The sequence below is a fragment of the Microplitis demolitor genome, chromosome 9 (genome assembly GCF_026212275.2).
Source record: "Microplitis demolitor isolate Queensland-Clemson2020A chromosome 9, iyMicDemo2.1a, whole genome shotgun sequence".
NCBI classification, from domain to species: domain Eukaryota; kingdom Metazoa; phylum Arthropoda; class Insecta; order Hymenoptera; family Braconidae; genus Microplitis; species Microplitis demolitor.
Window position 1 is genome coordinate 1274468 of NC_068553.1, and position 15290 is coordinate 1289757.

The window sequence follows — 15290 nt, forward strand, 5'->3', positions numbered from 1 at the left end:
TTTTGTGAAACTATATTTCAATAAAATATTATTTTTGGTCAGATAAAAATTGATTCGTAAATAATAATAATAATAATAAATAACTTCATAATAATTTACACTGCAGAATTCTATAGAAAAAAAAATTATTATAATTTCTAAATATTATGTTAACCATTACCATAATATTATGGTAACCATTCCCATAATATTACGGTAACTATTTCCATAATATTGTGGTAACCATTCCCATAATATTATGGTAACCATTCCCATTATATTATGGTAACTGTTCCTATAATATTATGGTAACGATTACCATAATATTATAGTAACCATTACCATAATATTATAGTAACCATTACCATAGGTACATAGTAACGATTACCATAATTCCATAGGAACTATTCCGGTACCATATGGGAATTATATCCATAATTATAAGAATGGTTACCATCATATATGTGGGTGCCGTTCTTATAATCAACATTTCAAAAAAACCGGTTACCATGCAGTATGGGAACCATTCCCATAATATATTGTAACTGTTACTATAATTTTCTCTTCGTGTATCTACTGTAAACTCAAAATATGTCCAGCCACTACACCTAGATTGTTGGAGAGAGGTGCAATTTAAACAATAAATTTTCTTTTTTTTTTCTTTAGAATTTAAAATTTAAAAACTGTTTAAAAGTTATTCTGTAGTGTATTTTAGAACAACGATTAAGTTTAATAATTGAAAATTAATATTAACTTATTGAAAAATAAATGTATTTGACTGAACAGAGAGATCAAGACGGCGAAACACGTGGCCTGTGATTGAAACACAAAATAAAAATATAAATTCTATTAAAGTCTTTTTATTATTTCATTCCAATAAGCATTATTAGACTCCCTAAACTAATGAGATTGAATGTTTTTAAAACATGTATTAAGAACATCGTGAATAATCGAAAGAGCTTGTTAGCCATCAACTTTTCTGTGAATTTTAGATTATTCGATCGAAGACAAAATAACCACACGACAAAATATCCGAATTTGTACAACTGCATCAAATGGTTCAATCGTCCCCTTTACGGGGGCAATTAAACCACTAGTCAGGGACAATTGAACCAAGAGTATTAGAACCACAAACGAATGACTTTAATGAATAATTTACTATTCATTACAGCTTAAAATTGAAATTACAATACTTCTAATAATATTTATTGTTTTATATAACATTATATGTTAAAACAATCACTTTAAAAACTTCTGTCAATATAATTATTTTTTTTCTTAGTTAGCTTAGCTTGGTTCACATTCAGTCAAGATGCGCGCGCATGTCTGATGCTCACAGTGTAATTTGTGTGGTTCAACCGTCCCCGAAAGGACTGGTTTGATTGACCCCATATGATTTTATTGGAATAATTAGTGTAAGCAAAAATATCCAAAATAAGTTCAGATGTCTAAAAACACAAAAACTCGAATTTTTTAAAAAATAAATCATTATATTAGTTCTAAATTTTGGTCAGACTAAGGTTTAGTGTATTGAAATATAATTCCAAGAGGACGACTCATTTTTCGATTTTTTAAGCTTACTGGTTCAATCGCCCCCTGGTTCAATTGACCCCACTTACCCGAATTGGTTAATTTTATTTTCTCATTCTCGCATAGTGTTTTCTTTAAATTTATTTTTATTTTTTATAATGCCAGCATAAGCAAGTTCTCTATCTAAAATCGGTATGATCTCGCGAGAAAAAATGTTTGTATATAATCATACATAATTATATATAACTATATATGATCATACATAATACAATATTTAAACGGAGAAAGTCATATGTAGCTCCATATATATTATATATGATTATATATAATACTATTTCGAGAAATTTTTTTCATTTAGAATCATATATAATTATATATAATCTTATATATATATATATATCCACACGAAAAAATGTTTATATATAATCATACATAATTATATATAACTATATATGATCATATATAATTATATATAATCTTGTATATATATCCATATAGAATTATATATAATTATATATGATTATATATGATCATACATAATACAATATTTTAATGGAGAAAGTCATATGTAGCTCCATATATATTATATATGATTATATATAATACTATTTCGAGAAATTTTTTTCATTTAGAATCATATATAATTATATATAATCTTATATATATATCCATATATAATTGTATACAATCATTAGGGTGTTTAAAAAAAAAAATAATTTTTTTTTTCATGGTATTCAAAAATTGAAAGTACCCAGTTTTTCAATCGGTTGAATTTCATATAATTTTGTGAAATTATTCAGTGTTTCCCAAAATTTTATATAAGTTTTTTTAAATTTCACATCACAACAGAAAATCAAAAAATTTGAAGAAACTTAATAAAATTTTATATAATTATCATCGAGGCCGACAAAAATAAAATTTCATATAAGTTCATGGAGTTTTTTTAAATTGTGTAAAATTCCATCACGAAAACTTATGAACTCGGTCTTTACCGGCATTTCACTCTAAATACATCAATTAAGCACATGACGAACTCTCGTGATGTGGACCAGTGATCAACGTTCAGGGTTACCAGCCAAAAGGAGCCGTGTTCGAACCCAGCAGATGTTCCAGGATTTTTTCATCATTTACTGCTATCAATTCTTGTTTCTGAATTTGTAATGCATTCGCGCGGTAATAACCAAATCAAAAATTTGGTATTTAATTTTTTTTTTTTTTTTTTTTTTCAAAAATATTTTTTAATTATATATAACTTGATTATATATAATCATATATGAAAAGTGGCCAAATATAATTATATATAGTTATATATAATTGTATACAGTTATATATAATTATATATAATTTTATATGATTATATATAAAAATTTTTTCTCGGTCTCTTATAAATTTGATCGGCACCAAATCAAAATAGCAATTGCTAGTAATTGATAAGCTCAAGTTCCAACACCTGTAGGACCATTGGACTAAAGTCAATCAATAGTTTAAAACAAATTAGTTACATATGAAGGAATAATAAAGCGGCTGGTGGTCTGATTCGCAGCACCTGTGGACCAACACCTTGATTGGGCACACATGGTGTAGAAAATTCTTCATAGCACACTTTGTGACCCGAGGTTGAACGGATAATATTGCAAACAGGTGACAAGTATCAATTTTCTTACTATAAGCGTGGCGATAGATCGAGTGGCACAGGTTGCTCCAAGATTCTGTACTAAGGATTCTTGTTTTTGCGGTACGAATGCTAACTCGATGGTAACCTCGTTAGCCTAAACTTTGTTAGGACTATTACGAGTTGGTTTAATAGTTTTAATTGTTGCTGCAGATTGCAATTGTTAGACTCAAGGGAATTTGAGAGCAAGGGGATTAAACACTAAGACAATAAGTCTCCTTAGTCTTTTAAGTATCAATGCAATATACCGAATTCAACTTTCATCATATAACTCAGTTGGAATATTCATACTTTTAATAATACATTCTTTATATATTTTTATCCCCGACTTCACGTAGTGAAAAAGTAGAGGTATACCCGTAAAAAATAACATGTGAGAAAAATGTAAAGTATATGATATTTTTACAATATAAAAATATATGAAAAAATATGCAATACCTTATATTTTTCCATTTAGGTATTTTGGTAATTTTATATGTAGTATTATATATCATCACATTTATACATTTATCACAAATGTTAAGAAATATTTAAAAAATTTTAAGTAAAGGATATTAATAAAAATTGAAAAACAATTTTTTTGAAAACTGTTTTTTTCAAAAAATTGAATTTTTTCCTAATTTTTCTTCCTCATCATATTCACAGTGTTCTGCTATTATGAAAAAAATATGTATATCGGTTGACCATGCGGGCCGGCCCAAAATCTTCCAGCTGTTTTCGAGCTCTAAAGGCGAGGGTAAGATGGTCCCTTACCTAAAAATGATCGAATAAAATTTTTTTTTTCACTTTTCTGATTATTAAGGACTAAATGATCCTCGATAATATTGAACTTGCATGTTTTGGGATTTAATTTTTTTTTTAAAGTTTGATTAAAGTTATTAAGAGGATTTATAGAAAAATTTTTTGACAAGTGATTTTTCGGGTAATTTTTTAAATTAAAAATTAATTGTTGAAAATCTAAATTCAAACGTTAGTGACGTCATTATATGACGTCACAACCAATCATAGCCTTTTTTTCACACAAAAAATTTTATAATTTTTATAATTTATTTATAAAAGAAAAAAATTTTTTAGTGAAAAAATAAAATTTAATAATATACTCAAAACAAATTCTTCTTTCGATTAAACAAAAATTTTTAGTGATATAAAATCAATGCAAGTTCTCTATTAGCAGGCCACTAAATTATTTTAAAAAACAATAAATAAATTACCAAAACATCTCTATTGCTTTTGTATAAAGAAAAAAAAAACAGCTGAGAAATCTCTTCTTAACTTTCTATTTCTGCTTCAATTTTTTTTATATAGACCAAATAACGATAATAAATTTTTTTCCGACACTGATATTATTTATGATCCTCAAAAAAAAAAAAAAAAAAAAAAAAAAAAGTAAATAAAAAAAAATATGTTCCAAGAAAATAAAAACGTCTATATACTGTACTCTAGTTTTATTACGAGGGTCGGGTCATAAATGACTATTCGGAAATTCAGTGATTTAGTCGCTATATTCTATTATGAAAAAAAAATATTTATTCTTACTTTTACTACCCAGTAATACTTAAACCTTTTAAACCCTTCAACACTCTTATTTTAATTTTAAAATTTCACTCCACTCTTTCGATCGTTTTTTTTTTTGCATAGGCAGTAAAAGTTAGAAATATAAATTCCGTTAGAAATTTTTCGGTAAATCTCAAGGATTTATGGCACTGAAAAAAATTGGTTTCTTCTATGTATTGACTAACAGGAAATTCTTATATTTATTATGAATGTTCGTCATAGAATTTATTATGCAGAAAAAAAATAGTTCAGAGGTTTAATGACTTTGTTATGGAGCTATTTCAATTTTAAAAGATTTCTTTGAAAAAATTCTAGTACATGTCTATGGGAAGGGCAAGTAAAATGACAGGATGGGCAAAACGGACCACCCAAAAATATGTCAAAAATTTTTTTTAATTGTCATTTATGACATGATAATTTTTGAATAATTTAGAAGCATTAAAATTTTTTTTTTTAATTTTTTTTTGCAGGAATTTTTTAGTGGCCTTAATATATTGTTGGCTACAAAAAATCCAAACGGTGTCTACTTCTTTATAAGGTAAATGTCCCAATACCGGAACGACGAAGGGTATATGACTGATTTTTATCGTTTTAAAAATATTCAAATAAATTATAAACCAAAATAATTTATTACATCATATAGAATAGATATTTAACAATTCAAAAATAATCAAATTAGTTCATTTTTCTTAAATTTAATATAAAAAAAAAATTTTTTTCTATGAAACCCAAAAGACCCAATACCGGAACGCTGAAATAGCCTTGTCCCAATATGGGAATTCGGTTGTCCTAATATGGGAACAGTAAATAAAATAAGTTATTTTTTGCATTTATCCATGGTGAAAATATTAATGATTATTAAATAATATTAATGTAAAACGAGTATGAATGTAGCAGACATCAGAGAACTTTAAAATTATAAAAAAATAAGATAAATAATTGAAAAAATAATATTTACAAAAAAAGCACTATTAATTTCAAAATTTTTTGAATTCGCATTTTTTAAAATTTTATGTTATTAATTATTTACTCGATTTATTAATAATTTTAAATTTGTCTGATGTCTGCTATATCACACCCATAATGTAAAATGTATTTAAAATTTTAAAATAATTGAATATTCAATGAAAATAAATATTTTTAACTAAAGAATAGAAACAAAATAAATCATTTGAGGTTATACTAGAAAAATAATTTAAAAAAAAAACTAAAAACAAAAATTTATTTTTTATGATTTAAATTAGAGTTTATCTATACTTAATCTATCTTTTATAACAATCATACATACTGTATTAAATATTAGGGCTCCAGTAATAATTAATATTGTACTTGATTTAGCCAGTCAATAAAACTCACCGTTAATGTCTATCGATAACATTAATATGGTTGGCTGTTCCGGTACTGGGCACGAGTTCATTTTGGTGTACCAATAGACGAACAGTAAAATTAATATAATAATACTATTTTTTTCATATTTTTAATATGTTTTCTTGAATTTTATGTCATTCAAGATGCATATACAAAAAAAAAATTATTGAAAAGTAATTCTATGCATTTTCTATAAGCTTAAGACCATTAACTGATTTCTTAGCAAAACCATTAAGAGACATGAAAAGTCATGAACCCGAGACTATTGCTCTAATTAACATTTTTTTTTTATATTTTAAATATCTTCTAAAATCTATTTTATGTCTTATTTTTTAACTGAAAGATTAAGGTTTCAAATAAAGAAAGTTTTATTTAGTTTCATCGCGTGCGAGTTGAAATATAATATAATGATTATCAAATCGTTCCGGTATTGGGTCTTGTTTCGGTATTGGGACATTTACCTTATACCGTACGTGCTCACTAAAATCATGTTTTTTCAATTTCGCCCTAGTCTTCTATCCGTAAAATCTAAGGAATTAGAAAAAATTAAAAAAAAAAATTATCTCTCTGTCCATTTTACCCCACAGTCATAATTATCAACTCAAGGTGACACAATCTGACATTAAAAAATATTTAAAAAATTACAGCCATTAAAAAAAAAAAATGATTAATCTTCGTACCAATTTAATAACGTGTAATTTTTTTATTGGCCGCACTACGTGTCAGATGTTTTCGAAATATCATTTTGTGCGTTGCACATATTACTTGACAATATCTACAAATACAAGGTCAGATATCGCCTATAAAAAGTCTAATGATTTAGTAACGAATCACACAGTCGCAATTACATTGAGCTCTAATTGCGCATCAAAGCTCCGGCTTTGTCGATAAGTGTCATTAGATTGTTCACGTTGTGCTCAAGTGGATTTATCTCGTAAAGATGATTAAATTAACCGTGATATTGTTTATTTCCGAGGTATTGGTTTACTCGGGTATCAATGGGGGAGGTGTGTTCCATTATGGTCCAGATGAACGCACTATTTATGGATGGCGGGTAATTTTGTCAGAGAATGGGACAGTGAACAAGTATTGCAATGGATTGTTCATTGGACCACAAGTTTTTCTTACTTATGCTGCATGTGTTGAGAAGTAAGTCGTTATTTAGATAAATTATTTCATAGGAAATTTGCCAGATAACAATTTAGAGATAGTGGTCCAAAATTTATATTAATTTAATTAGATTCGTAAGGCTTATGGTTACGAACGTGACCCGTAAGGTTCCCGGATGGGGTCTATGCTTTTATATAATTTTTACGGAAGTTTTATGTAAATCTGTACTTTGGCTAATATTCATAGGCCTTATGGCGTAAAATCACCTTATAAAGTGATCTTACGTTGTAAGGCCTGACTAAATATGAAACTTAAGTTTTAAGAAGCTTGGTTGATCACTTTGGGGAAGTCTAAGGCAAGATGGCATGAAATTGATTTAATATGTTATATAGACTCTATTATAGAATCTATGAGGTAAATTCGAGTATGGAATCTATAGCAAGAAATCTATTATGGAAGTTATAGCATGTAATCTATGGGGTAGAATCGATAATGGAATCTATGTCATGGAATCTATCGGGTGGAATCTATTATGGAATCCATGGTATAAACTTTCTTATGAAATCTATGGCATCGAATAGATTATGGAATCCATGTGTTATAGAATTTATTAAGGAATCTATTGGGTGGAATCCATGGCATGAAACCTATTATGGAATCTATGATATGAAATCGATTATGGAATCTATGGCATAGAATCTATGAGGTGGAATTTATAATGGAATCTATGGCACAGAATCTATTATGAAATCTATCGGGTGGAATTTATTATGGAATCTATGGTATGGAATCTATGGGGTGAAGTTGATAATCAAATCTATGGCATAGAATCTATTATGAAATCTGTAGGGTGGAATCTAATATGGAATCTATCAGATGAAATCTGTTATGGAATCCATGGTATGGAATCTATCGGGTGGAATCCATGGCATGAAACCTATTATGGAATCTATGATATGAAATCGATTATGGAATCTATGGCATAGAATCTATGAGGTGGAATTTATAATGAAAGCTATGGCACAGAATCTATTATGAAATCTATCGGGTGGAATCTATTATGGAATCTATGGGGTGAAGTTGATAATGAAATCTATGGCATAGAATCTATTATGAACTCTGTAGGGTGGAATCTATTATGGAATCTATCAGATGGAATCTGTTGTGGAATCCATGGTATGGAATCTATCGGGTGGAATCCATGGCATGAAACCTATTATGGAATCTATGATATGAAATCGATTATGGAATCTATGGCATAGAATCTATGAGGTGGAATTTATAATGGAATCTATGGCACAGAATCTATTATGAAATCTATCGGGTGGAATCTATTATGGAATCTATGGGGTGAAGTTGATAATGAAATCTATGGCATAGAATCTATTATGAACTCTGTAGGGTGGAATCTATTATGGAATCTATCAGATGGAATCTGTTGTGGAATCCATGGTATGGAATCTATCGGGTGGAATCCATGGCATGAAACCTATTATGGAATCTATGATATGAAATCAATTACGGAATCTATGGCATGGGATCTGTTATGGGATCTATGACATATAATCTATTAGATGAAATCATGAAATTTATGGCATAGAATGTATCGAGTGGAATATATAAGGTAATCTATGGGGTGGAATTTATAGTGTAATCTATGGCACAGAATCTATTATGAAATCTATCAGGTGGAATCTATTATGGAGTCCATGGTATGGAATCTATGGGGTGGAATTGATAATGAAATCTAGGCATAGAAACAATTATGAGATCTATCGGGTCAAATCTATTATGGAATCTATGGTATGGAATCTATGGGGTGGAATTGATAATGAAATCTAGGCATAGAATCAATTATGAGATCTATCGGGTCAAATCTATTATGGAATCCATGGTATGGAATCTATGGGCTAGAATTGAAAATGAAATCTATAGCGTAGAATCTATTATGGCATCTATTGGGTGGAATCCATCATGGAATGTATGGCAAAGAATATATGATTGAATTTATTATTGCATCGACTTTAATATTTTTTTTCAGCCTTCGAGCTAATGAATCCATCTCTATTGAGAATACTATATATCAGTCTCAAACTCTAAGAACACGTCTAACAGTCAAACATGAGAATATTTACTTTGGTGAATACGTGAACAGAAGTTATAATCCAAAAACTCGTCAATTTACATTATTAATAACTGATGAACGAGTCCTTCCTAAATCTAAATATATAGGAAACACTTTTGTGAAGTTGGCTGCAGAGCCTCAGAATGTCGATTATAAAAAATGTTTCGTCCACAAATTGGCTCCTCCAATAATTTCAGAAGTACAATGCGTATTCTTAAATTCCACTAATTTCGATGATGGGTTAATAGATTGCTATTGTGATGAGAATTATCATGTAAGTATACTATGAAACACAATATTTTATTACATATCTTGGTGACACCCCCCCCCCTTTCCCGCTCACTTGTGATAACGGTTTCCTGTACGGTTCTTATTGAATTTGAATCTGGGCGCCAATCATATTTATCATTGTTATATTTATTGCCGTTATTACTTACGATTTTGCTTAAATTACTAATTACTTTTTCAGATAGTTGAAGAAACTAGTTTGTTTTGCCATTACAGAAAATCATCTCAAGGAATGGTACTTGCCGGTTATGTAGCAAGTAGAGATCCGAGTCACATGTCAGTTATAAATTTATCTGGATTAAACATTACGTTAATGTACACTGAGTGGGATTAATATAAGAGTACTGCGCACGAATTTATTGTCCTTCGATAACAATTTGATTATTTTCAAAAAATGTGATTATATTTTGCTGTAAAAGCTTGATGCTAACTCTTGTAAAGTAAATGATTTTCAAAACAAAAAACAAAAATTGTCATTTATTATCAATACCGTTGTTTTTTTGGTCAGTGACAATAGGTTAGGTATACTTTAAATCCAGTGCAGCTTTATGCCTCCCTATCCATCTTCACCCTTATTCTAGAAACACATCAGTGAAAAGTACTGACAGTTAATGCTTACTGATAATGAGTCGATGTGATTATTTACTAAAATGATCAGTGACTTACCACGGATCCAATTAGTAATTGATTACTGATCCAATCAGTAATATACATGGGACTCTTCATCAGTGAACATTGACTGTCAGTACTTTTCATTAATATATTTCTGATGTATTTACTCACTGATTACATCAGTAATTATTTACTTATTGTATCAGTATTTACTTTCTGATTGCATCAGTGATTATTTACTAAAACGATCAGTAATAAATTACTGATTGTATCAGCTGTAAATGACTGAGTCAATCAGTGACTATTCACTGATTGAATCAGTGATTATTTACTGATTGGATCAGTGACTATTCACTGATTGGATCAGTGATTATTCACTGATTGGATCAGTGATTATTCACTGATTGGATCAGTAACTATTCACTGATCGGATCAGTGACTATTCACTGATTGGATCAGTGACTATTAATTGAAGAATGCTTTTCACTGATGAATTTCCAGAGAATAAAATCATCAAAAATTGATTAACAAAATAGGTTTCAGATTTTCTTTATTTTAAAAAATAAGCTCCACTGTATTATCATGATAAAAATAAAAATACTTTAAATATAATTTGACAGGTGATTCGACACATGACACATTATTATCATTTTAATATCATATTATACTCATAAAACAACCTGGAACAAAATAACAAACCAATAAAAAAATCGTTAGTTGAATTTAATATGATGAAATATTATTTATCATCTGCTTATCGTTATTACTTCATTAAGTGCCTCACACTTATCATCTATTGACTCATCACACTGACCAGTAACAAAGACTGCGATTCGAAGATAATTATTTTATTAAGATTTATGGAATCACATTGAGTTGTTAGTTTTGTGATGAACCTCTGAAATTAATTATAATTACTAATAGACTATTTAAATTGTTTTGAGAGATAGAGTGAATTTACGTGGTTACTATGGTTAAATTACTGTTACTACTATTCATCATCACGATATTTGGTCATTTTGGTGCGAATGAACTACTATTGCAGTCACTACCTGACGAACGTACTCTATATGGATGGCATGTTGAAGTGTTACGAAACGGAACATGGACTAATTATTGTCATGGTCTGTTTATTGGGCCAAAAGTTTTTCTTACTCATTCAGACTGTGTGAACAGGTAAGTTTATATTACGCTTTTTAATTAGTCGATTTGTTTAACAGTAAAATACTAAAATCTGCGACACTACACGGAGAAAAAATTATGGTAACTGTTCCTAGTACGTTTATGAAATATCATCCCATACCGTTATGGTAATGATTACTTGGGATTATGGGATATAGACCCATACTTTCTGGGAAGGTTTCCATAAATATGGGAACAATTCCTATCATTATGGTAACAGTTCCCATATTGCATGTGAAAGAATCATGGTAATGATTACCATACTCATAGGAATAGTTCCCATAAGCAAATAGGAACCAATCCTATAACTACATTGTAACGGTTCCTAAGCGTATATGGTATTGGTTACCATAATATTATGGTAACCATTTCCATAATATTATAGTAACCATTACCATAATGTTATGGTATCCATTTCCATAATATTATGGTAACCATTCCCATAATATTATAGTAACCATTCCTATAATATTATGGTAACCATTCCCATAATATTATGGTAACCATTCCTATGATATTATAGTAACCATTACCATAATATTATGGTATCCATCCCCATAATATTATGGTAACCATTCCCATAATATTATGGTTACCATTCCCATGATATTATGGTAACCATTCCTATGATATTATAGTAACCATTACCATAATATTATGGTATCCATTCCCATAATATTATGGTAACCATTCTTATAATATTATAGTAACCATTCCCATAGTATTATGGTAACCATTCCCATAATATTATGGTGACCATTCCCATAATATTATGGTAAATATTCCCATAATATAATAGTTACCATTACCATAATATTATGGTAACCATTACCATAGGTACATAGTAACGATTACCATAATTCCATAAGAACTATTCCGATACCATATGGGAATTATACCCATAATTATAGGAATGGTTACCATAATATATATGGGTGCCGTTCCTATAATCAACATTTCAAAAAAACCGGTTACCATGCAGTATGGGAACCATTCCCATAATATATTGTAACTGTAACTATAATTTTCTCTCCGTGTAAAGCACTATTTACTTGATTCGCGTTCAAAATGTATTATAACTCTACTAACTGTCAATAAATTACTTTATGCAATTTATGCTCGAAGAGTGGGCCACTAACTGCCATAAGCTCAAATCATAAGATTTTCATTAAAATACAATTCTAATTCATGCATTCATAACGTAAGATATTCCCTGATTGATCGGAATTACGGTAATTTAACGTATTTTTCCGTAATTAACAAGGAAATAAAATATTGTTTCATCACATTTGTCGCAATTTACGATAAAATGCGGCAATTTACCATATGCTTCTTTATTTTTACAATTCCTACAATGCAATATTTTACTTTACGGTAATGTTCTGAAGGGTTGCCGAAATTTTACAGTAAATTGCCCCTTTTAACAGCAAATTAACGGTAAAAATGCCGTACTATTGCTATGAAATACGGTACTTTCGTCGTAAGCTATCGTAAATTTACCGAAAATTATCGCATTTTTGCCCAAAAATACCGCATTTTCTGTAATTTATACCCTAGTGGATCCGAATTACTGTAAATTACCGTATTTTTATGGAAAACGCCGTATTTTAGGGTAAATTTACCGATTCTACCGTAATTTACGGTACAACTACCGCAGTCTTACCATGAATTTTACGGTGAATCACCACAATTTTATCGTAAATTTGCCGTAAAATACGGCGTTTTCCATAAAAATACGGTATTTTACCATAATTTACTGCCAATTGCCATAATTCGCCGTAAGTTACGGTAATTTACCGTTAATTACAGCAATTCTTCAGAGTGCCGTAAATTACGGTTATTTGCAGTAAAGTGTGGTAATTTAACGTAATTCGAATCTGCTAGAGTTACCAAAAAGTATGGTCACCCACAGTAACCTACGGTAATTTATGGTATATTACAGTGAAATGTGACAATTTATTACAATTTTCGGTATTTTTACCATATGCTTCTTCATTTTTACGAATTTGAAAATGCAATATTTTCTTTTACGCTAAAATACTACAGGTTTGCTGTAAGTGTACGGTAAATCACCTTTTTCTTACAGCAAATTTACGGTACATATATCTACTGTTGCCCAAAATACAGTAAGTTTACTATAAAATTCTGCAATTCTACCGAATACCTTATTAACGAAAATTACGGTAACTACCGTAATCCGAATCTGCCAGGGAATTGTATACTTCTACTGACATCGAGTATAATACTGATTTCACATGATATATTATTAAGCACTAACAGTAGTAACTATCAATAATGACACGAGTGTTTGAGGTGTGCACTTTTGGGTTTCGGTAACATTAACCTGTTTTTTTTTTTTTTTTGACAGCATTCATAAGAACGATTCAGTTAATGTAGTTAATTATTCATTCAAATCGCCATCATTAAGAACGAAACTTACGGTTAATCACAAAGATATATATTTCGGTGAATATATGAGCAGCAATTACAGTAAATCTGATCGACAATTTGCATTATTGATAACTAATGAACAAGTTCTTCCCAAATCTCATTACATTGGAAAGTCGTTCGTAAAATTGGCTTCAGACATCACTTACGTAGACTTCAAAAGATGTTTCATGCCAAAATTACATCCTCCGATACTTATTAATATACCTTGCAAATTGTCAAGCTCGGCTGATCTTCACAAGAAATCTTTCAAGTGCTCTTATGACAAGCGTTATGATGTAAGTATACAGCAATATATAATTTTATGTAATACGTGCGTGAAATAAATTCTTTTAAATGCTTGAAAAGTTCTACAAGATTTCTATGAGAATTTTTCAAAATTTCTGTAAGAATCCTACAAGATTTACGTGTAAATCTTATAGGATTTCGGTGAAATTCTTATGAAATTTCTGTTTTAATCTTACAGAATGCCCGTATAGAGCTCGAAAGATTTCTGTAAAAATCTTACAAGATTTCTGTAAGAATATCATAAGATTTCTCTAAGAATTTCGTTGGCTTCCTGTTATAATCTTATAGTATTTCTGTTAAAATCTTACAGGATTTACGTGAAAATCTTATATGATTTCTGTAAGAATTTTACAAGGTTTATGTTATAATCTCATAGGAGTTTTGCGAGAGACTGACAAAATTTCTGTAAGAATCCTACAAGATTTACGTGAGAATCTTACAGGATTTCGGTGAAATTCTTATAAAATTTCTGTGTAAATCTTACAGAATGCCCGAATAGAGCTCGAAAGATTTCTGTAAAAATCTTACAAGATTTCTGTAAGAATCTCATAAGATTTCTCTAAGAATTTCGTTCACTTCCTGTTAGAATCTTATAGTATTTCTGTTAAAATCCTACAAGATTTACGTCAAAATCTTATAGGATTTCTGTAAGAATTTTACAAGGTTTATATTACAATCTCATAGGAGTTTTGCCAGAAACTGACAAAATTTCCGTAAGATTCTTACAAGATCCCTGTAAGAATTCTAAAAGATTCGACACAAAATCTATTCTATTTTCTTACAGAATTTTTCGTACAAAAGTTAGCGGGCGTCAAATTCCGAACTTGAAAAATGATTGTAATAATCAATATCACCTGTTATCTAAGATATTACCCCGAAAACTTACTATAATAATAATTATTATGTGTATATAATTTCATTTTTTCTTTACAGTTGTGGCAAGAAAACAGTTTGTTTTGTCGTTACAAAAAATCCACTCAATCAATGGTTCTGGTTGGGTTCGCAGAATACGAAAACACTGACTACAATAATAAAACAATTGTTAATCTGTCAGGATTAGATATTGTATTAATAAACAATAACTACGAAAAATTTAATCACAATCGCAAATTTAAAAAATTTCACTAAAGCAAG

At 29.3% G+C, this 15290-nt stretch overlaps 2 protein-coding genes across 2 annotated transcripts in view; both read left to right on the plus strand.

The window, feature by feature from the left end:
- The first annotated feature begins 6921 nt into the window (after window positions 1-6921).
- Window positions 6922-10083, plus strand: LOC103570366 (uncharacterized). The gene is made up of 3 exons (XM_008548075.3): window positions 6922-7252; window positions 9255-9612; window positions 9808-10083. Exons 1-3 carry the CDS (start codon window positions 7044-7046, stop codon window positions 9958-9960), a joined length of 720 nt encoding a protein of 239 aa, XP_008546297.1. The 5' UTR covers window positions 6922-7043; the 3' UTR covers window positions 9961-10083.
- Window positions 10084-11027: 944 nt separating this feature from the next.
- LOC103570365 (uncharacterized) overlaps window positions 11028-15290 on the plus strand; it is a 4266-nt gene continuing 3 nt past the window's right edge. Inside the window, exons 1-3 of the mRNA XM_008548074.2 lie at window positions 11028-11414; window positions 13789-14146; window positions 15090-15290. The exon at window positions 15090-15290 is cut by the window's right edge and continues 3 nt beyond it. Of these exons, the coding sequence (XP_008546296.1) occupies window positions 11209-11414; window positions 13789-14146; window positions 15090-15284 (759 nt within the window). The 5' untranslated portion in view covers window positions 11028-11208 and the 3' untranslated portion in view covers window positions 15285-15290. The remainder of the gene's footprint in view (window positions 11415-13788; window positions 14147-15089) is intronic.